The sequence below is a fragment of the Fusarium venenatum genome (genome assembly GCF_020744135.1).
Source record: "Fusarium venenatum strain MPI-CAGE-CH-0201 chromosome Unknown EDB82scaffold_2, whole genome shotgun sequence".
In the NCBI taxonomy this organism is placed as follows: Eukaryota; Fungi; Ascomycota; class Sordariomycetes; order Hypocreales; family Nectriaceae; genus Fusarium; species Fusarium venenatum.
This window is the reverse complement of record NW_027072130.1, coordinates 676,930-699,897: the sequence shown is the minus strand read 5'-3', so window position 1 is coordinate 699,897 and position 22,968 is coordinate 676,930. Positions and strand designations below refer to the sequence as shown.

The 22,968-nt window shown below is 46.9% G+C and overlaps 6 protein-coding genes across 6 annotated transcripts; 2 read left to right on the top strand and 4 right to left on the bottom strand.

The window, feature by feature from the left end:
* Nucleotides 1-282: 282 nt before the first annotated feature.
* Nucleotides 283-4,919, top strand: EDB82DRAFT_122068 (uncharacterized protein). Its single transcript, XM_065607016.1, has 2 exons — nucleotides 283-1,443; nucleotides 1,496-4,919. The coding sequence occupies exons 1-2, from the start codon at nucleotides 485-487 to the stop codon at nucleotides 4,815-4,817; spliced, it is 4,281 nt and encodes a 1,426-aa protein (XP_065464454.1). The 5' UTR covers nucleotides 283-484; the 3' UTR covers nucleotides 4,818-4,919.
* A 448-nt stretch (nucleotides 4,920-5,367) lies between these two features.
* Nucleotides 5,368-9,130, bottom strand: EDB82DRAFT_459162 (ferric reductase like transmembrane component-domain-containing protein). Its single transcript, XM_025732990.2, has 9 exons — nucleotides 8,640-9,130; nucleotides 8,341-8,585; nucleotides 7,501-7,977; nucleotides 7,412-7,452; nucleotides 7,058-7,363; nucleotides 6,771-7,000; nucleotides 6,659-6,720; nucleotides 6,489-6,610; nucleotides 5,368-6,443 (listed from the first exon to the last, which is right to left on the bottom strand). Exons 1-9 carry the CDS (start codon nucleotides 8,968-8,970, stop codon nucleotides 5,462-5,464), a joined length of 2,796 nt encoding a protein of 931 aa, XP_025583941.2. The 5' UTR covers nucleotides 8,971-9,130; the 3' UTR covers nucleotides 5,368-5,461.
* A 325-nt stretch (nucleotides 9,131-9,455) lies between these two features.
* EDB82DRAFT_122044 (uncharacterized protein) lies at nucleotides 9,456-11,016 on the bottom strand. The gene has a single exon (XM_025732988.2). It carries the CDS (start codon nucleotides 10,880-10,882, stop codon nucleotides 9,941-9,943), a length of 942 nt encoding a protein of 313 aa, XP_025583939.1. The 5' UTR covers nucleotides 10,883-11,016; the 3' UTR covers nucleotides 9,456-9,940.
* A 1,697-nt stretch (nucleotides 11,017-12,713) lies between these two features.
* EDB82DRAFT_443308 (general substrate transporter) lies at nucleotides 12,714-14,878 on the bottom strand. Its single transcript, XM_025732986.2, has 2 exons — nucleotides 14,130-14,878; nucleotides 12,714-14,076 (listed from the first exon to the last, which is right to left on the bottom strand). Exons 1-2 carry the CDS (start codon nucleotides 14,616-14,618, stop codon nucleotides 12,889-12,891), a joined length of 1,677 nt encoding a protein of 558 aa, XP_025583938.1. The 5' UTR covers nucleotides 14,619-14,878; the 3' UTR covers nucleotides 12,714-12,888.
* A 4,837-nt stretch (nucleotides 14,879-19,715) lies between these two features.
* EDB82DRAFT_443306 (uncharacterized protein) lies at nucleotides 19,716-20,986 on the top strand (the record flags this gene model as incomplete). The annotated part of the gene is made up of 1 exon (XM_025732985.2): nucleotides 19,716-20,986. Exon 1 carries the CDS (start codon nucleotides 19,970-19,972, stop codon nucleotides 20,984-20,986), a length of 1,017 nt encoding a protein of 338 aa, XP_025583937.1. The 5' UTR covers nucleotides 19,716-19,969.
* EDB82DRAFT_459152 (actin family) lies at nucleotides 20,987-22,869 on the bottom strand. Its single transcript, XM_025732984.2, has 2 exons — nucleotides 22,413-22,869; nucleotides 20,987-22,368 (listed from the first exon to the last, which is right to left on the bottom strand). The coding sequence occupies exons 1-2, from the start codon at nucleotides 22,843-22,845 to the stop codon at nucleotides 21,470-21,472; spliced, it is 1,332 nt and encodes a 443-aa protein (XP_025583936.1). The 5' UTR covers nucleotides 22,846-22,869; the 3' UTR covers nucleotides 20,987-21,469.
* Nucleotides 22,870-22,968: the final 99 nt, after the last annotated feature.

Below are 22,968 nucleotides of genomic sequence, written 5' to 3'. Positions count from 1 at the left end.
TCAGCTTGTCGTGTTGTAATTGGCCGCCCGATTACCCTGGCACCTGGCTACAGCACATTGCCCAGGAAATTGAACGATGAAAGTGTGCTGTTGGTCGAAGAGGGGTACTCACACCTGTTTCAACCCACAGCGAAGATCGGCGAAATATTCAGTGTCGTTGGTAGGCGAGAAGTGAGCCAAGATTGAGGCCAGCCAGCATGCACGTCAGCCTCGATGTGAGGAGAAGTGAGGCATTGATAAAGTCAAGCATGCACGCTGCCCACTCGGCACGTCGCTTGGCCTAAGTATTCTGCTTTGTCAGTCTAACCGTGCTCCGAAAACCCATGCCGTTCCTCATTTCCCTTTGTTTATCCATACACACATAACATGAACCAAGGACCAGCAGCTTGAAGCAACCCTTTCAGTAACCCTGCATTGGTGCACGAAATACAACATCACAAACACAAACCGACCAGGCTGACCTTGTCTTTTTTCACTCACAGCCATGCCGGCACTCGGTGATCTACCAAGTTCGCTCCGTGCAAAAATAGATGCACAACTTCGGAAACACGAATGGAGGGGAGAAGAAGAAGCGCAAGAAATATTCTTAGTTGATATCTGGCCAGAACTCGAGAATGATTATGAGACCATGGTCGACAAGGTGAGAACAAAATACGACAAGCTTCTCAAATCGGAAAAGATTGATGGCATGATCGAAGGACGTGTGAAGTCCAGTGATTCTATCAGGAAATCGATGAGCCGCCGAAAAAAGCAAAGGAAAGACGACTGGGACGGCTTCAGAGAAATGATGGATGAAGTGCATGACCTCGCAGCTATTCGCATAATAGTTGACTATCCGCATGATCTCACCAAAATCTCTCACATTATCACCAACTCCAAGACACTATGTCCCAAGGCCATTCCAAATATTTTCCTGGCAGACCGCCCAGTTGGCACCTATTGGGCGGCTTGGTTCGGGGCATACGAATGTGAGAATCATCATGTTGAAGCACACTACCTTGGTGATGACCCAGTCCGATATTACAACGAAGTTATCTTTGAGATCCAAATCACATGCCTCCCAGCTCACTTACATAACAAAATTGCCCATTCCCTACACTACAAGGGACAAGGCGGAAGCCTTTCACGCGGAGACGAAATAGTCATTGATCTAACTCGAGGTCTTGGGCTATGTTATTCGCTATGCCTCTATTACAAGTCTGAAAGGCTACATTCAGATAGGTTCCGGTTAACCAACACGCCGGGATCAATTTTTGACCAACAGGGCCTCGGAACCGGCTTCGGAGTTATGCCAATGAAGTTTCCTAACATTCCTGGATTGAAGGCTCCCGATGTCAAAGAGCTTCCTTCACAGCTCTTTCAAGAGGCTATTAAGAACTCCTCCGCCAAGTCAGGACAAGAAAAGTCGGGTTCGATATTGGATTCTCTTGTCAGCGAGCTCAGGTCATATTCCGTATCTATTTTCTGCGTCACATTTTACTAACAAGCGAAACAGTCGTTCAATCACCAATCGACAACTCGAAAACAGAGTTATCTCGAAGTTACCATTTGAAAGAATGGGAGACCGGGAAGGGAATATTGAACATGCTATGAAAAGTACCTGTTCCTGGCTTCTCGACAATCCCATGTACCGAGACTGGCGAACGGTAGAGGCCAGCGCTGAAACTCGTCCCTTCTTCTGGATCAAAGGGAAGGCTGGTTCGGGTAAGTCAGTCATGATGAAGTTTTTAACCAAACATATGAAAGGGACATCTCAAAACGACAATGTAATTTCATTTTTCTTCAGTGCTCGGGGTGAAGAAAGAACAACTAAGGAGCTCTATCGCTCAATCCTGCACGACCTATTCTTATCAGAACCTGTCCTGAAAAAGAACATCGGCAGCCTCAGGTCCCAGGATCTGAAAAGAATTGATCAATCGGGATGGGAGATGAAAGATCTGAGAGAGGTTCTCTCACGTTCGCTTACTAGCCGACAGGCAAAGGGTCGCCTGTATCTCCTTATCGACGCTTTGGATGAGTGCGACGAAGGCGAGATACGAGTCATGTTTACATTCTTTGAGGATCATAAATCAGACACATTTCGTATGTGTCTTGCAAGCCGTCCTTATCCCCTGATTGGCCTGGCCGGCTGTCACGACCTTGTGTTAGAAGGCAGTAACCACACTGAAGACATCAAGGCTTATATACACAATCGGCTCAAGATATTCGATATTCCAGATGCCGAAGCACAGTCAGTCAAAGACGAGATTCTAAAGAAGTGTTCTGGAATGTTCCTCTGGGTGGTTTTGGTTATACCCCTGCTTCAGAAGGCAACAGATAGAGGTGACGGCGATTCGGTAATCTCATTGATGGAAACGCTCAAACGGACTCCTAGTGGCTTGGATATTCTCTTCGGAGACATACTTCACAGAGATGGCCAGATCCTTCCAAAATTATGCTTGGCCTTCCAATGGATACTATTTGCTGAAACGCCCCTGGAACCACAGGAGTTACGAGCCGCTATTCATTTCAGTCAAGGCAAAGAACCTCGAAACGCCAGCCCTGAGGTTCTGAAAAAATTTGTCTTGGACACATCGAAAGGCCTAGCAGAGATCACAAAGTCGTCGCCACCTATAGTGCAGTTTATTCATGAATCTGTCCGAGAGTTTCTTCTCAGAAATCACCAACTGTATACTCAAGGATTGAAAGGCAGCTTTCAGGGCCAAAGCCATGACATTCTAGCAAACATCTGTTTATCACGAATTCGGGCACCACATCAAACTGTCAAGGATTTAACAGATATTCCACTATTAGGATACGCCAAGGAATTTGTTTTTCATCATTCCAATCTTGCACAGCACTTCGGCGTGAGACAAGACAAATTCTTATCAGAGTTCCCCTTACGACTCTGGATAGAGAAGACAACCTCTGCACCAGACACTACCCTCCTCTATGTTCTTGCAGAACATGGAGCTGAATATCTCATTTCTATCCATCCTGACAGAGCTTGTCACCTCAGGTTGAAAGGTGGCACGTTTTCTTATCCTTTGTTTGCAGCAGCACAAAAGAGCCGATTCGTCTTCCAATCAGTTGCGGCAGATAGGAGCCTTATCAGATTTCAATCAGTCAGTGCCCTCGTTGGTGTTAGCTCAGCCGAGGGATCTGATTTGAGGCAATATTTTGACAATATGTCAAGAGAAGGAGAATATTTCTACAATGACGGACTTTGTTGCCCCATCGTGTACTTGATCAGATTCGCACCATATCCACTACTTCGTCACATTCTGGAGACACATCAATACGAAGCCCCTTGCTCTAAGCACGGCCTGGACACTGGTCTCTTTGTCCGCAAGATAAGCCAGGAGGCGATAATAGATCTCTGTTTTGAATTCGCAGCAAAGCTCAACTTCTTCGGAAGGCACTTGCGTTTTAACACTGCTCACGACCTAAACCCGACACCGAAGACACGGGAACGCTCCTTCTGGCAAACCTTTGATGATGCTAACGGACACAGTGATTTGATAGAGGCAGGTGGTTATACTACAGGACAAAACCCGGAACCTGGGTTTTCGGAAAACCCTCAACAGTCACTCGATTGTTCTTACGATCTATTGCATGGGATTTTCTGGGGGGGTGTATCGTCCGGGCCGACCAATAGCTTTCAGCGCCGTATCCTAGACGCCAGAGGCCTGGAACATTTTCAGCGAGCGACCGACCGCTGCCCTGAGATATTGTACATCCATCTAGAGCCCAACGTGACACTTCTCGATCTCATAATCGAAAAGGAGTTCCCCACAGTGATCCAACTTACCATCTCGATGATCATTGAGACAAAGGATGACCGCGGAGCAATGCGTGCTGCGATTTCTGCTGTGACTGCTCGGACTTTTAGTTTCAAAAGCAGGTGCAATATTATCCGCCAACTCGTCGATGCATCATTCAACCTTGATCTTCAAATACTCTTACAACACGCGAGTCAACCCTTACATGGTCTCGCGAAGACTCACATGGCCGATTGGAGAATGATGGAATTCTTTGTCAATGGCTTCGAAGTCCTTGAGATTGATTCGAAATTCAACGAGGAACAAACAATTCTCAACAGCCTTGCTAAAGGAAAAGGAACTCGTGATCCTGGCACCATCGCACAACTGATGAAATATGGAGTAAACATCTGCGACATTAATGGAAACGGATCAACTATCCTACACATGCTCACGGACACAGAGCTACTTGCTCACATACTTGCCACGTATAATATCGATATCAATGCGAAGGATAGGATGGGTAATACAGCAATATTAGTTGCCGCCGATGTTAAAGCATTCGATCGTGTCGCTGTGTTTCTTAATGCTGGAGCAGATGTCAACGTTATTGGCAACAATGGGTCTACGCTCCTTCATCACTGTGTCGAAAACGAAGGGATTATTAGTCGGATACTTGGCAAAAGCAAAGACCACGTAAACGCTATAAATCAATTCGGTTACGGAGTATTATACGCAGCAATCGAAGCAAAAGCATGGGGTACGGCCAAACGGCTTCTCAATGGTGGTGCACGTCCAGATATCACAGACTTGGTTGTAGCAATCATGGTCGAAGCCTACGAATGCATCGAGGCTCTCCTTAGAAGCAGTGAACACTTAAACAAAGCAATGCTGCTTAGACACACCATCTACTATGAGAAAGAAAAAATGTTTGACATTTTTCTTGCCGATGATATATTGGCAGGACCTACGGAGAAGGAGTGGAGCGAACTTCTGAAAATTGTGGTAAACGAAGGCAAGGTTTGGTTTGTGAAGAGAATAGTGAGCCATCACGAAATCACGATTGATCCGACTTAGCTAGGGCCATTAGTATCCAAGGCCTCAAGAACGAAGAGCTACACGTTGGAATTATGCGAGGCATTACGACAATGCCTCAATATAATGAAAGCGAACATGGATGGAAAACTGCCCACAAGCGACCTCATGCCTCTCCAACTCGCTAGAGAGCATGAAAGATACGATATGGTTTTTCTGATGGAGGCATTTCTGCGAGATGAACCACTAACAATAATCACTAAGGACAAACAGACAAGGTTTATGTTTTATGGCAGAAAAGAAGCGTTGGAAAGAAAGAGGAATGTCGAATAGAATGATAAAATAAACGTATAGCTCGGAAGTTTCATTCATAACTCTCACTGTGAGTTCGGTTGCTACCCTGTCATGCATGTTTTTATTGGGAAAGTAGGGCATTGGGAACCAATGTTGATTTAAGATTTATATTTGAATCCATAAAGATCCTTTATTAGAAACTCGGAGTAAATTGAGAAGGTTCAGGCTTTCGTTTATAGTACAGAAGAAATGAATTACATAAACATGCCTTCGAACCAGTTTAGGAGATATAACAGAATTGCAGGTTCAATATTTATACTATCATGCTTGCACAGCAGAACCTATGTTATGTATATGCAACTGAATTCCAGATCTATCGTCTGACTTCTATATCACCACTGAAAACTCTCCTCAAAATACTCCACCCCCCTAACTCCCCTCTTTAACAAATCATACACTGTCCTCCTAGCATCATCAGCCATCCTCGCAGGTCCACAAGCTACAACCGCAAGACTCTCCCCATCCACAACATCACTCGCCCTCGTCACCACCGCAGCAGCATCTATCCTTCCTCTCCGAAGCGTAACCTGCAACGGCCACTCCTGAAGTTCATCCTGGGGGGTATGTGTCGTGAGATGAATCTCTACACTGAGGTTTGCGCTACCCAGTGCGTCTGCTATATCTGTTTTCAACACATCCAGTGCAAACGCGGGTTCGCGGACTGCCCAGTGGATTTTTACTGTTCGTGGTGCTGAGGGATGGCTTGTCAATAATTGGAGGTATGATAGTGGGACGACGATACCACTGCCTCCAACGACGAATATGACGTTGTCGAATAGATGAAGAGGTTGAGTATGACCGTACGGTCCGTCGACTAGGACGCGCTGGAGGGTATTCTTCGGCCACTCTGCAGAAGCTGTATCTCTAAGTCTTGACGTAAACCCATCATAAGGGCGAATCAAGAAAGTCATGGTCCTCGAATCAGAAAACATCTCTTGTGAGACGTCTACATTTGAAGTTTGTTCAGAAGCACCCTCAAGAAGAGGAACCTGTTCCCCAAGAACCTTTGCTCCCCTCTGTCCTTCATCCGTCACTGCTGCAACGGTAAAAGGATGACTCTCCCAGCAACGCGGACCATTCAGAACGTGGATGTAATAAAATGTCCCTGGGGCTGGTTTGTAAAGACTATTCGACCATGGAATAACTAGTCGGACAATGTTGGACGTGGGATGGTAAATAGACGTGGCCCAGGTATCCCATAGCTTGGGGTTGAAAGCTGCAGTGCGTAGGGCGCGTATGACACGGTCGGCTACCCAGATGAAGCAGGGTACCCAGAAAAAGACGTCGTATTCGCCTTGGAAGATGGAGACGTGACTGTTTTGTTAGCGTATGCTATTGAGAGGGTAGGTATGAACTTACGCGAGCATCGTGACAAGAAGGAAGATTGACATGATGATATGGACGACAAGGAACAGTTCGTACTGTTGACGACGGATCCAGTAAAAAGAAGCCCCGACGAGAAGCGACATGACAATCGTTGCCTAGATATTCGTTAGTGAGGCAACATCGCCGCTTAGATGGAAACTCACAAGTTCACCAACCCACCAAAACATGTAGGACCACCAAAAGATATAATGCTCCCATCCACCCTCTGTTACTCGTCAGCATTTAATTGCTTCATCTTGCGGAACAGGGACATACCAAGATAAACCAAAATGGAATAACCGATAGAGTGAAGAATCGCTTGAACCGTAGCAATCCGAGCAACCCATCGATGAAAGTTATTATATGTCCCAAAGTCCCAGCCCGTCGACCACATAAGAAGGTTATTTCTCATGCCAAAAAGCCAGATGAGTGGAAAGTTTGCGAACGAGATGATGCCTGTTCTGTCGGAGAAATAGCGAAATATTTGTTTTGCTGTGGATGGAAAGCTGTAAGGTATCATCAGCATTGTCATTTTATCTTTGGCAATTGGGTCCGTTACTTACTACATGTTTATAGGTACGATCCTGTATCCGTGAATACTCAAGACAATGTTGAGGATGAGAAATGCAAAGAGCGTAAGGGACTGTATCCTCGGGGGAACTGTTCCCCATCCAACTTTCTGAGAACATCGGTCTCCAAATGTAGCTGGGACTGCAATTCGGTTCAAAGTGGAAGTGTATAAACTCCATATTCGTCCTCCTGATTTGGATAAGTGATTGCGAACTATTTGTAAGTTGGCGATTTGTTGCATGAGATGGTTCAAGACGCCAATGGCAATGACGACGATCCAGAAGATAATCATGGCACGACTGTCAAAGATTAGCAGTCTTCTCATGTCAATTGAGAGTCTCACTTACCCGTATAGGTCATGGTGTGTATATGTATATGCAACAGAATCCTAGACACAATCAGTCTCATCTTCCATTTGACCGTCAGTCTTTCTTACCATAGTATCCCACCATATCCCAAACCAAGTCTCAGAAGGAATAACAACCTCTCCAAAAGTAATTGAGCTCTCCGCCTCATTTCGTTCTAGCCGATGTATCCCCCCTTTATCCTCGGCAGTATAATTCGATATAATGCTAAAAGGCGGTAGAACAATATGCGCTTGTTCAATACACGTCTCATTCAATGGTCCCAAGCCTGCCTCCCTAGCCTCGACCATACAATAAACATCGAGACATAAATACAGCGAAAGAATAGCTTTCGGGCTATAACATGTTTTGGTCATGAAATTCGTTTGGTTGTGCAGCATATCATCGAACTGCACCGCCTTTAGAGACGATGCACATGAGTCGTAGCATACTCCCTCGGGAGACCTGTCTTCGGCTTGGGCGGGTGGAGCGCATAATGAGAGTATGGTGAGCAAAGAGCTCAGAGATGCAAACTTCATGGTGGCCAGGGAGTGAAGGTGAAGAGTGAACTCGTCAGGTCGCAGGCGGAGAGCCGGGTCCCAGGGGTTGGGTCAAGCTTTGGTCTTGTGAGAGATTTTTATCAGATGATCAGATAAGAATTGATGAGTCAAGATCAGTCACGTGCTTTGGAAGAAGTAACCAATCAATGTTTTGTTCATGTTCCCTGTCAAATTGACGGATTAAGCCTAGCATGAGCCTGATGCGGTCTGGGATGGGTTGGTCACAGTCGGTAGCAAAGAATAAAGAATAAAAGTGAAAGAATTAATTGACAATGGTATTTACACGAATATCGTAATCTAAGCTGAAACAAATCATATGTACAGTGCAAACTCTATCTTTTAGTTGCTGTACTGAGAGTAAGTGCAGCTAACAGGCTTCTTAATCTCAACAACGCGGGCGTTAAAACCAAGGCACTCCTTCTCATTCCAACCAGGGTGCGATGTACCGGTGGAGACCCAGACGCTCCAAGGGTCGCTGTCCTTCTGGCCGGGGCAGGCCATGAAAGAAGCGTTGTTGTTGCTGAAGACGAGGTTTCCAGACTTGTCAACCTTCCAGCCCTTGGTCTCTGAGTTGCGACCGTAGGAACCAGAGTCAGTGTACTGGAAAACACCTTGGCCTGGTACTTGTTAGCAGGGGTTCCCCGGTAATTAGATAATTGTGATTGACTTACCCATTCCTGATCGGTCAGTGTAGGCAATCTGCTGGTTCTTGCCAGTGTTGTAAAGGACAAGCTCAGTAGCCTTGCTCAGACGGAAAGTAGCAGTATCCTCCTTCTTGCCGCCAGCACACTTGGCGCCCTGCTTGCCCTTGGGGAGAAGGAGCTCGAAGCCGCTCTCAGTAGCGCTGAAGCTGGCGAAGTGAATGGGGCTGCCGGAGCGGAGAGCCATGAGGCCGAAGGTCTTGGGGACGGGAGAGCTCTCGGTCTTGGCCTCGGTGGTCTTGCTTGGGGCAGCGACAGCGAGACCGCTGAGAGAGGCGATGAGGAGAGTCTTGAACTGCATGTTGATGGTTGGTGGTTGATGAATTGAAAGAGTAATTAAGTGATTGTTTATTGGTCTGGTTGAGTGTTTGAGATGAGAGTGAATTGAATGTTGATGATGATTTTAGGAATGAGTGGTGTATTCCAGATATTATATATTTCTGAATACGAGCTTTGAATAGATCGTCATGTTGATCAATTGGGAAATGAGTTCCATCCTTGACATCATTTGCATGAAACTACAGGGTCCCCGCACTAAAAACGGTCCATATTGTCTCTCTTTCACAGCCTCCTATTGACGGTTCTAGACTCCAAGACCCAGAATGGTCCATGGAATATTCTTAGATCTTGCTTGTCCCGCTCCCGGCCTGCCGAGGCTCCCGTTCTTCGCCACGTCCGAGCACAGCCTCTTTCTCTCTCCGTCTGCCGTCACACAGTAACAATGGCTTGTAGCTGAAAGCTGAACGGAATACGAGACCAAAACAATTCATGCACGTGGCTCAATCCAATACGGACAGATCGACTGCCGACACCCGATTTCCATCCCTGCATAGAAACAATATCCGCGAACAGGATAAATTCATCTCAATTGACCTTGTCCATCGTCCCAGTTATAATATCCACTTGACGTAGGCCCAGAATCAATGCAACTGATTCTCCACAACAGCTCAGGAGAGTTCGATCGAACCTGATCATCCTCTCGTTACTGTAACGTTGCTCATAAGTAACAATCATTACATAGTAGAATCATTCTGTCTAATTCAACTCGGCATAAAAGTTCCATCTCGTCTATTCAGCTCCTCAAACTCAAAAAAAAAAATACGAGGCGTAAATCTAGATGTCGGGAGACCAGCCACGTCACTGGCACCAACTACCGATATTGACAGCCCAGACTAAAAATAGATTGAGTTATGCATTTCCAGACCCTTCGTATTTTCTCAACTTATGTTTTTGACGTGTCTCAACCTCGACAAACAACTATTCTCTGACCGCTAGTTCTTGACAAACTCCTCAATAGTCTTTTCAAAAGCCTCAGGTTCTCTTCCCAAAAGCTCCTTCAACGTCGTCGTCACTCCAGCCGTCTCTCCAGCCCGAATCGCTTCCCAAGCAGTAGCCCACGTCGTCGCCTTTTCCTCTGTTCCAAAATATTCCTTGATCTGAGGCAGATTGATATACTCCTCAACACTGATCTCTTCAATCCCAAAGTCCTTGCCTGCAGCGCGCGAAAGAATCTCAATCGTCTCGGCCAAGGTAAACGATTTTGTTCCTGTCAAGGTGACAATCTTGTTAATATACCCAAATGATGAGGGAGATTCCACGTATGAAGCGATTAATCGCGCAGTTCCTTCTCCTAATTCATCTCTCTTGACCCAACTAACACCCGGTCCACTTCCATCATGAGGAATAAGAACCTTGGAAGGCGGATTCTTCAAGTCGAGAAAGGAAGTGTAGATAGGGAAGGACTCGCTGTAAAGACCTTCACGAACACTCGTAAACGTAAACCCATTATCCTTCTGCGCAAGTTCCTTCAGGTGCTTCTCACTATCAAGATGCGCCCCCATGACTTCCGCCTTAGTAGTTTCCTCTCCAATTGACGCAAATCCCAAAGACGAGTAAAATATGTGCTTGGCTCCAGCTTTGACAGCCGCGTCGATGGCTTTGGTGTGTACTTTTGTTCTGTATTGGTGGACATGGCTGGGATACGAGATGAGGAAGAGTACATCGATGCCGGAAAAGACGGTTTGAAGATCTTCTGCGCTAGACTCGTATGAAGCTTGACGAACAGTCGTTCCCTTCTCGGTGTACTTCTTGGGTACTTTTTCGGGATAGCGGTTGATGAGGGTGACTTTGTCGTTGGGAACTTGAGACAAGAGATGAGTGTATGTGCTTGTGCCGAGAGCACCTGAAGCGGGGAAGATGCCGATTTGCGTCATGGTAGATTTCGATACGAGTTTCTTGTTCTTGGCTGTGGCGATTGATGGTGATGAGGTTGAGAGACAGTACTTGGCGATTTTATCTATTATCTATGATGTTCCGTGGAGTTGTGTCCTTACTAATCCGTCTTGACATGACGTGATGATATCTCCACTCCGGAAACTCCTCCAGTGCCTTATCGAGACTCCGATAGCTCCTTTTGTCTCTGATTGGGCAATCCGGACTTGATTCCCAGCGTCAACATCTTGACTCTCGTCAGTCCTTTACATACCCTAAACAGACGCAAAACGCAATCGAGGAGTTGGCATGGTTTATCATGGAATAAATCACGCAACACTATTCTTTTACCGACCGACTGCAATTTTTTTACTATAGCAAGTCAAGTCCTTGTGAATCCCTATTGTAATGTTTGAGCATGTGTAACTCAGTGCTAAGAGTCTAGAAAAGAATAAACATTAAGCTGGCATTTCTACCTCCCGATCTAGATCCACTGCTTTTGAGGCTGATAAGGGAAGCTGAAAAACTGAGAAGGCTACAGGGGCTGTGTTAATGGCTTGCAGTAGTCCATCTGACCATTTCTATATTAAGCATCCTGATCGGATCTCGGTATCTAGACTAGGTCTTGGGCTAAGTCTATTGCAGGTAGCTCAGTATGCAGGGCATACCCTGCTTACAGTCGACAGTAGATGCAAAGTTCTCTATGCTATAACCATTACATGCAAATGCATCTCCTATTGTATGTTTCTGTGATTACTATTATACCTTTGTTGGCATCTTTGCACGAAGCTTCTAGGATTGGGGTCAAGCTTCTCCAGCGGGAAAGAATATAACGCTAAGATGCGGCAGAGAGGATCAAGCAGTGATCCAGTCTCAAGAACTGTGATGAAACCTATATGAGAATCAAGACAACGAGACCACACATGGAATACTTTCTGTCCACTTACTTACAAAGAGGATCATGGATATAACATGCACCTCAGCTCAAAACAGCCCCAGCATCCAATCCGCAACCTCAGATGCAGAGATCCCACAGCTAAAAGGCAACCAAGATAACGACGACTGCGAAAATAAGACGGTTTCTCAGTGCTCAACCTCATTCCGGTTCACTAAAAGAGGAGGTTTCATCCGCCCTAAAAAGAACCAAGTCTTCTGTCAAAACTACTGACTTCACCAGTGAAGAATAGCACCAAGTTCAAGACCAGAAGCCATCAATATAGAACACAACCAAATTCCAGCAAAGCTATTGCACTAAAGATCAGATCAAGCTTCTAGTGCCACTATACCATAATATCTCTAATCAAGCATGACACTTGAAGCTCCTGTGTGGCCAGATCTATCCGACACATCCGGACTCAAACCTTCCCAACCTTATCTCGTCCCAATCTACTGGTAAAATCTTATTTTCACTTCGGTTTTTAAGCCTCGCTTTAAACCACATACCTATCCATCAGTATCTGTTTAAAGTTCTTAGAGTCTTAGACACAGTTCTTCTCGTGGGTAGGAAACTTTCTGTTGCGACTGCAAGTGTCTAGCTATCAGTCCAGGCATCGTTGCGGTAGTAACACAGTAGCAAATTTGATGCGGGCATCGAGTGATACTGGGTTTGGCAAGTCAATCGAATTCATCGTCCCTTGGGAAATTGGAATGCGACTCAACAATTGCGCGGAAGAGGATTATCGTAAGTAATTAAGCGCGCCGAACGCGTCGCGCTAAGGTGATCATTGAGTATTGAGTGCCGACACCAGGCACTGTCTGCCACCGGCAATATCAATATTGAAGTCCAACCAATGCACAAAAGAAAGTCAACAGTCACAGTAGAAAAGGCAGAGATTTAGATAACTTGTTCGTTTCATTCTGATTGAGATATATACACATTATTCTCATATACTTCCGCGTTCTCATCATCTTAGATCATAACACCATGACCTCCAAAACATTCAGGTATAATTAAAATAGAAAACTTTCCTCCACATCAAACAAATAACAAGACTGTGTGCAGACAAGCTTAGACGTGGTCGTCATGCTCGGTCTTGGGGACGATCTTAACATCACCAGCACCCATGGTCTGGGCAAAGGTCTGATGAGGTCTCCACTTGGCAGAGGTTCGGGGAGTGGTCTCCTCCATCATCTTATCAACCTGCTCGAGAGACAGACCCTTGGTCTCGGGAACGAGGAAGTAAGTGTAGACGAAAGCGCAGGTGCAGAGACCACCCCAGATGAAGAAGACGGAGGACTTGAGGTTGCCTCGGTTCTCACCAACCATGTAGGGGGTGATGACAGCAATGATGGTGTTCCAGAGCCAGTTGGAGGCGGTGGAGAGACCGACACCACGAGATCGGATGGGGATGGGGAAGATCTCGCCGATGACGATCCAGGCACCAGGGCCCCAGGTGGAGGCGAACCAGAAGATGAAGATGGCAATGAAAGCAATCTGGGCGTTGACAGCGCTGATGTTGTTGGCGATCATGCGGTCGGGGTCGGCCTCAGTGGGGGAAGCGTGGGTGTGGTTAAAACCGACGGTAACACCAATGATAGCGACGAGGAACTGGCAGATAAGCATACCAAGAGCACCGATGAGGAGGATGGATCGGCGACCGAATCGCTCAACAGTCCAGAAAGACAGAGGAGTAGAGCAGACGTTGACGAGTGTGAAGACGAGAGAGATGAGGAAGACGTTGTCAATGGCACCGGTGGACTTGAGGAAGGGAGTAGAGTAGTAGAAGATGAAGTTGACACCAGTCCACTGCTGCATCATCTGCATAGAAGTACCGAGGATAGTTCGGCGAAGGTTAGACTTGCCATCCCAGAGAGAACCCTTGAAGCAGTTGGCCCAAGAGCCGAACCAAGAGGTGGAGGGAATGATTTGGCGCTCGTACTCCTCGTTGGCGACAATCTCGGCAATCTCAGACTGGACGTACTTGGAGTCCTTGGGCTGACCACGGACACGGGCGAGAGCGTCGACAGCCTTTTCGATTTGACCGCGCTTGACAAAGTATCGGGGAGAGTCAGGGAGGAAGAAAAGACCGACAGCGAGGATGACAGCCCAGGGGAACTGGATACCGATGGGGATCTGGTAAGACTTCATGGAGTTCATGTTCTCGGTTCCGTAGACGATGCAGGCGGCGAGGAGGAGACCGATGGTGATACAGAATTGGTAACCGGCAACGAGAGCACCACGGACACTCTTGGGGCACTAGAGAAGATGTTAGAATTGAGACGTGAGTAATTGAGTATGTTGTGACTTACAATCTCGGACATGTAGAGAATGACGATAGCGGACTCGAAACCGACACCCAGACCAGCAATGAGACGACCAACAACGATGCAGGCAAGAGGATCACCGTGACCAGTGATCATCTGGATAGCGACACCGATAGAGTAGATAGCACAGCCCATAATGACAGTCCACTTGCGACCCATGCGGTCGGCAAGATCACCAGCGATCAGGGCACCGAAGAAGGTACCGCAAGAGAGAATAGAGACAATGAGAGACTGGTTGCTCTCGGAGAGCTTGGTAGCATTGGCACCCTCGACCTGTCTGATGAAGTAGTCGGAGCCGTTGACACCGTTGATGTAACCGGAATCATAACCGAAGAAGATACCACCGAAAGAAGCGAAGGCGCACAGGAGGTAAGCCTTCCAGGTGATGGGAGCCTCGATCTGCTCGACATTCTCGGCAGTTTGGAGAGCGACAGAGCCGTGTCGCTCGTCGGTGTGTGAGTCTTCAACACCCATTTTGTTGTTGTTATTGTTGTGTGGCTGGTTTGTTTTAGTTCTGGCCAGGCAGAAGGGGGTAATAAATAGTTGTTGTTGATGTGAGGAGAGAGGGGGAGGAGGATGAGGGGGGAAGAGAGAAGAGATTGTTGTGATGTGATGGAATGAAACAGTTGTACGAGAGGGGGCAGACGAGGTCTATTTAATCTCTGACGAGAAAAAGAAGAAACCCAGAGTCTGATCGTGTGCAAAGTCTAGTCTGATTTTGGTTTGTGTCTATTACCGATGGCATGAGTTAGCATGGGGGCAGGCATGGCATAGAGCATGGGGCAAGGTTCGGAAGCTGCAGCCAAAAGCATTTGTTACCAACTGGTTGATGGTGTCAAAAGACTAAACTAAGCCAAGATTGACTCAAGTGGTACACTACAAGCTTTTTGATTTGCTAACAAGGTTGCAAATTTACCTACTATGGTACACCCTCTCTGACTACTCACAAGCAATTCCAGATGCAGACACAGCAAGACAGTAACAGCTTTTGGGAGTGTTGTTCTGCGTTCTGCCTCGGAGCATGTAAAAAGTTGTTAGTGCTTGGACCCGTTATTTTAGCCCCTAGCAATAAGTCCCCGGGGGCCCATGGGGCACGGTAAATGGGGTAGCAGGGATACTTTGGGGAGGCCATGGGACCTTTCTAGACACGACACGCCCTCTGTTAAAGTGCGGAGGAGGCCGTAGCGATAGGGTGTGAAGGTAATAAAACATGGCAAAATGCGATGATGATGGAGACAAGTGACGGTCATTACCGTTGAATAGCATTCCCATTGATGAATAGATGCAATAAATATAATACGGGAGATACTGTAAAATACTCACTGCATATCATGTATTGATACGGCAACAGAAATAGCAACATTTGTACAACAGTGATAATATGCAGTCTCCCATTCCCAAATGAATCACTTGTCCAAAAACTCCTTCAATTAAAGATTCTTCCTTTTCTGATTTCAAATTTGTAACTGGGTAATTAAAAAAGAAAAACTTGCACTCGCACGCGCCCAGCCTAGAATCTCTCACATCTGGGGAAGAATCGCGTCTAGATCCATCGGCCCCCTCCAGCTCGTCTTTTACTACGAAGTAAGGCCGAAGCAAATAAAAGAGCTGGAGCTCTGTAGTGGACAGGCGTTGGTCCCATAACGGTCTGAACCGGGGGGTGGTGGGGAAAGGTGAACAGCCCAGAATGGGACATGTCCCAGAGAAGCGCCGCAAGTAAGGCCGGCCGTTTATTTCCTTTGTCTGCACGGGACTTGCAGCAGAGTACTGACTTGTTCCATCGAGAGTTCTAGAGGCTCTAATCGAGTCAAGGTCTGACGGACGGATACGGGAACGTGAACCCAAGCTGACGGTTTACTCATTAATGAATTATTGACCTAATTAGTCAATGAATTACTGAGTAAACGGATCGTGGATATCACCTCGTAAGTTCCAGATTGGGTATGCATGCGTTGTGCTGATCTGTGGTAGCATCAGAAATGCCATTCCATTTCCAGTAAGCATACATGTTCATCCCGCATTTTAACCAGACTCTTAAAAATGCTGCATTCAGCCAGTCACGAGCAATTCCTTCACTCCAACTTTTTTGGCCGACGCGGGGAAATAGAGACAATACGTGGAGTGTAGTCAGGTCTGGAGAGTGTTAGTAGTCAACCCCTTTGCTGGATCCTCCTAATGGCACATTCTCGGTGATACTTGAAAACGGTAGCGCTACGCCCCTGCTCAGCGTCCATGACATGGGTCGTAATTGACCGAGTTCAACACCGTCAACTCTGGAGACTTTTGGTCTTTGGGGTAATAGTCTCTTCCTCATTGACCTCTCTTCCGGGGAAACTAGGGAGACCCGGTTGTTCATCACCTGTCAGTCAACAACACCAGACCTCTCGTCCCCTCCCCCAGAATATACCAGAGTGACTCCGAGTCAACCACCGAGGAATGTTTCTGCTCCCCAGAATACTCCGGATTTTCCAACAACGCGGGGGAAAAGACGAGAGAAAGGCCGAGTTGGATTTATTTGACCGAAAAAAAATGTCACTGATTGATTTGAACTTCCAATTATGGTTATATGATGATATCGCCAACTTCAATCCTCAACCAACAAGTGAATACTGATTGACTGCCTGTAAGCCACCATCGTCATGACCACCGCGAATCGCATCGCATTTCTTGTCATGCATAATTTCCGGGCCGAAACGTCAGGGCCTGGCAATTCAGTCCCAGCCCAAAAGCCAAGGCCTGGTGTGACACCACTTGACGATGAATCAATTACTACACGCGATTACCGGGAATTGGTCTAGTCTCTGGGCGCATGCACTTACCTTGCGGATACCCGGATGCTCACAGAAGAATTTCTTGGTAAAACGCCGTTTCCGTAGCTTAGCCGCTGGGTAACGTCTTTGCAGAAGTTGTTGGAGCCAACAGTCAAAACGGATACAAACGGCATCTTACAAATTAATTACGTGAAGGAATCCTTCTGTAATCTCCTGTGCTGAACACGAATAGAGGGCAAAGCGTTTCGGAAAGGGGCGCCTATGTTGCACAGAATTGGGTAACACATATCATCTTGTACGTGTGACTCTAGACTCATGTGTACGACTCTCTAAAAATAATGCGATTATTGTTGGCAAATGTCTAGACCGGATCAGCAGTCATAGATCGGATATCGCCTTCTTTTTTTTTTTCTTCCTCTCCCGTTTTCTCGCCACCGGGTGCACGTCCTGAACCACGGTCTCGGAATCGATCCATTCTATCAGGTAGTATGGAAGACTCCGGAGTGGCCATGGTCACGAGGATTTCTCTACGGATATTCGCTACTGTATTTGAGATAGAGTAATGAACAAAGTTGTCAAGCCATGACCAAGCAGACCATAATGTGGTTCCTCTATTGCTTAGCCGAACTGTACCCAGATTCTTGTCTCTCTGGACGAGTGGACAAGACACACACCCCCAGCTTCCCCTTACCTTACCCGTAGACCTTCGAGTGTGATTGGTTCTCATAGTAAGGTGCTTTGCAGAAACGGATTGAGGACCAAGTGGGTCTCGGCCGGACTCACTCTGAAGCCATCGTGTCAGAAAAATACGCCTAAACCAGGGGTGTAACTGTACTCGTGATGATCCTGAGAAGAAAAACTCTTCGGCCGAGATTTTCAGCTTTATGACAGAAGAAAAAGAGAGCCGTGTTCCGAGAATACACGCGCTGAAACGGATGACAACTTCCAAATGCAGTTGTCCTTCCGTTGTCGTTGGTGATCGGATCTTGAATGTGGTAGCATTCCAGTATGTCACCAGATGAAGGAAGTCTACTGTTCTCGGTCGGACTATCAATTTGCCTCTTACCTGCATTCTAGATGTAGTCTTTCGTCTACATGTGTCTCAGTCCCAAGCTCAAGCTTACCTTTTTGCTGATCATCCATCCCACCACCAAGATGGTTCCCCGCATGTAACAATCGCCAATGAAACGTCCATTCTTGGATAGCAACGTTGAATTTTGATGCGTTCCATTCATAAAGTTCAATGCCAAGAACATCAATCAATACACACACATGATCATTCTGAGCTTGATTGGTTTCTCAGCCGCAGTCAAATCACAATTGATCTAGACATCAAATGTAAACATCAGAGGCTTTTGTTGCCAAGGCGCCAAGATCATCATGTAACGATCGCTGCAGTCAGCTTGGGTTGATGATGAACATGGTTTACCCTCTTTTTGATATGTGTCTTGTGATGCTTTTATTCTCTTTATGGTTTGGTCAAAAATAAGGATAAACTGTAACTTTGACTTTGATAACGGCGATCACTTCATAGCTCAAGCTCATCGTGTGTTATTTTTCGCGAACCTGGTTGATGGTATTCGCTTTCGTTTACATGTTGGTCAATCACAAACCAACATTTGGACGATAACATGATCAAATGACCATCTTCAATTACTGTGACATCCCATGATTCAACATGCGATGCTTACAAAAGACACAAACCATCAGTCTCTAGTCATGGTGATTCAACGCGACAAGTTTATTCCAGTCAATCTACCCTAGATCATTCACTCACTGATAACTACGGGGCTCCAATTTATTAGTGCGCTCACTCCAGCATCCAAAACTCCATACCCCAGAATTTGCGTCAAGCGAGAGACGATCCATATCATGGACCACCGACAGGGACGGGACTCCAGTAAAATAATAACACCGAGATCTTTCACAGAACCCTTTTTTTAATCAGATCTCTGACATGTCTGACCCGACAGTTTGTTCATCCACCGAGATCATGCCGAACGTCTGTGGTTTTTAAAGTTGACGAGCCCCGCGTTGATCAATCAATGGGTCTGAGATGGGACGAGATGAGATGGGTTTATCTGGGGAGATGTGAGTTGATCAAGAGATAACAGATAACGATTGCGATAATAGGCCGAGTAGGACGATAGCCATTCAGTTATGCTAAACCGACCATCCGTATCGACTCTCTCGAAAATACACCTACCTCGAAGCCATCGCCAGGCGTCCAATTGCTCAACCAAACGTCCCGCGCCTTGGACGCGTCTACAATTAAAGTACTGTCAGCCGAATTGACGCGACAACGGAGAACATACGCGCGACAACTCCGCGGCCGACGAAATCTACTTGACAAGTGTCAACTCAATATCCTTCAATCACGGGCGCAACCTCTTTTGCAAGACAACTCCGGGCGCATTGATCAGCTATTGCGACCTAAACAGTTACATCCAAGCTTGACTCGCCGATACCGATACCACCCTACGCATTCATTACGAGCTTATTAATGCGTCCAAATTGATGAACGCATTGGAAAAAACGAGACATGTCTTCAAGTGAAGGCTGGTGTCAATTGAAACTGGTCGGAATGGGTGTATCTACGCGACGAGATTGAGACATGGCACGTCATGACAGCCTCAATGATGGCATTCGTCAAATGGACTATGCAGATGCAACCGGTCAAGATAATAATTGATGGGTTCGGCTTCAAAGTATGATGAATTTTGGTCGAGGAAATATTAATAAAAATGTTATAAATACAAGAAACCGGCAGTTCAATTGACGCCGGAAAACACTGCTCATTCTGGTCTGTTCGGCTCATATCTCGGTGTCTCCACCGCATTCGCAATTTTTCGCCTCTTTTTTTTTTCTTCCCGTACCTTCCAAGACGTCATTAGCGATTTCCCATTGATATCATAGTCTGATTTCCATGTGAATTTGTTTCATTGACTTAACAAACTCATCATCGACATAACTTGACCACTACATCACAGCTCACCAGCTCACATCAATCCGACACTTAACACCGTACCAGAATCTGTACTACACCACCACAACATGGCTGAACAAATGCAAGCCTGGCAAGCCGCCAGCCCAGGAACTTTCGAATCCGTCTTCAAACACCACACCACAATCCCCAAACCAACTCCCGAATCCCTCCAACCAGGCCAAATCCTCGTCCAAGTCTCCCGCGCTGCTCTCAACCCCGCAGACTACAAGATCGTCGAACTAGGCCTTGCCTCGCGCGCAATTACTTCCTACCCTAAGACTCCAGGCATGGATCTCAGCGGTCGCGTTGTAGCTGTCGCATCAGACGTCGCTGACGCCAAAGAAGGCGATTATGTTCTTGCGCGCGCTAACCCGCTCAAGGCATTTGGATCGCTGTCCCAATTCACTGTTGTCGATAAGGAAGGGTACAGCGTTATTCCTCAAGATATGGACTTGGATCAAGCTGCTGGTGTGGGAACCGCGGGATTGACTGCGTACCAAAGCATTCAGCCGTATGTTAACAGCGGCGACAAGGTCTTTATAAATGGTGGTTCAGGCGGTGTTGGACTTTGGGGTATTCAGATCGCCAAAGCGCTGGGATGCCATGTTACTGTCTCTTGCTCAACAGGTAAAGCAGATCTGTGCAAGAGTCTAGGCGCGGACGATATCATCGATTACAAGACCAGCGACGTCATGGCCGAACTACGCAAGCGCGGACAAGTTTTCAGTCTCTGTGTTGATAACGTAGGAAACTCACCTCCCAACCTATACGGAGCGTCAAACGATTACCTCCTCCCTGGAAGCAGCTACGTTTTCGTTGGCGGACACGTCTCAGCTAAGAGTGTCCTCAGTCTGACTGCTGGTATCGTGCGTCCTGCGTTCTTGGGCGGTGTCAAGGCCAAGTTTGTGAGTTATATGACTGTGAACAAGACCAAAGACTTAAACCAGTTGAGGGATTGGTTGGCTGAGGGTAAAGTCAAGACTGTTATTGACTCGACGTTTGGGTTCAAGGAGGCGGATAAGGCGTTTGAGAGCTTGAAGAAGGGGTCTAGTGGGGGTAAGATTATTGTCAGGGTTGAGGAGTAAATGTTAAATTGTGATACCTATTGATGAAGCGGTGTCTATGTAGTATACATCTATCTAATAATTGAAGTTGGTACAAAGGTCGTTTGTCACCTGTGATGTACTTGACGTAGTTGCTGTGTCTACCACAGCTTCTTAACGCCCATTGATAGGCAAACACCAATACAAAAGGCTTGTATAAGACAAGGTGTACTGTGCGGGATCGGACCGGTCCGAATGCTTATCGCACGTCCTGGCATCCCGTGTATACGTGGCGCATACTGCCGACACTCAAAACTTGCGCAGGCCGGGTCGGGCCATTTGATGTGCGCCGTACCTGTCCTTGTTCCTGGATGACATGAGCCGGCGGCTTTTTACCTCCAAGAACGATCCTCGGTTGTATCTCGAGCACCAGTCAGCAACATGCCGGACCTGTGAAACATCTTGAGGACTTTTGTCCCAACCCTATCAAAGTCTGATAAGAGATCCTTCCAATCTCACCTTTCCTCACGTCCCCAACCCAGTGACAAACTTCCGAGCAACCCACGCAGCACCATGTTCCTCATACTCCTTCTTTGTAACCGCCAACCTCTCAATGTGCGGATGACTTGCCAGATTGGCACCGCCGTACCACGTCTGTGTAATCGGGTCCGCAGGTCTGGCGACTCTCACTATACAATCGTCCGGAACGCGCTGCACGACTTCTTTCTGTACTCGCTGTATAAACCCGTCAAAGAGCGAGTTACCGCCCACGACGACAATATTGGCCAAAAGACTGGGCCAAAGACCGATGGGAAGTTCGTTGAGGGATTCCTGAACCAATTCAGCCAGACCGGGTTGCCTAATCCCGATATCTGATGGATTGAAGAGTATTTCAGGAACCGTGAACCTCTCGTTTCGCAACGTTATAACGTCTTCTTCGGATTGGTTGGCTATTTTCTTCGCTTTCGAATGTCGCGAGGGTTCGTAGTCGCATAATCTTCCCTTGAAATGGGTATGAAAGTCGGGTAGGATGTAATCTTTGGCAATGCCACCTCCAGATAAATAATCCGGTCGTCGATCACCTCTGGTGCCCTTCCATGACTTTTCCAGATCGGTTTTAAAGTCGGGTGATATGTAGCAAGAAAGCTCCTTCATCTCATTGACGATGTATGTGTCGTTACGCATATCGAAATGGCGAAGGGAGATTAATCGCGTTAGGTAGTTGGTGAGGACTTTGCCGCCGACGTCTAATCGTTTGACGGCCGAGTGTAGAGGTTGGCCGCGGAGGAGTGGTGTGATGGTCGTGTGCGAGTATCCGGAATCGATCACCATAACGGCTTCGGCGGGGGTGTTACTGGCGGTCGGGTCATCTTGGGGAGTTCGGAAGATGTTTTGGATATCGTGGTAGGCATTGAACGTGGGCCCTGTCTGGTCAGTAGTGAAGTGTAGAGAAGCCAAGGCGACTCACCTATACCGCGATAATAACTCTCAAACCCATACTCTTCAAAAACAATCTGATCGCAATTGTTCTGGAGTATAGGCAATCCATTTGGCGGTTCAGCAAGTATTAACCTCGACTCAGCCGGATCAATCCCAAAAGCCTTGTTCTCAAAAATCTCACGATCCCAAATCTCCTTTTGTGCCTCCCAATTGACAATGAACCCCTTCTCCATGGGCCGTCGGAACTGTATCTCTCCGAAATCGCGACATTTCTCAATCTCGGAAGCGACGTAGACTTTGCGGGCGCGGTCGCGAGCGATGACGTTTGGGATGATGCGAGGTTCGTCGAATTTTCCGTCTCGTACGATACCGGCTTTGATGGTTGAGGCGCCGTTGTCGAGAACGAGTGTTGATGAGGGGCCTTTGGGGGGCGCGGGTTTGGGTTTGCGTCCTCCGGCCATGGCGGGTTTGTGAGTGCGATTGAGAAAATGGGTGATGAATTTTGGAGGTTTGGGAGTGACGCGATTTTAGGCGGGGAAGTGTTACATAAGCCATCATGAATTGTGGTCATGATACGAATACAA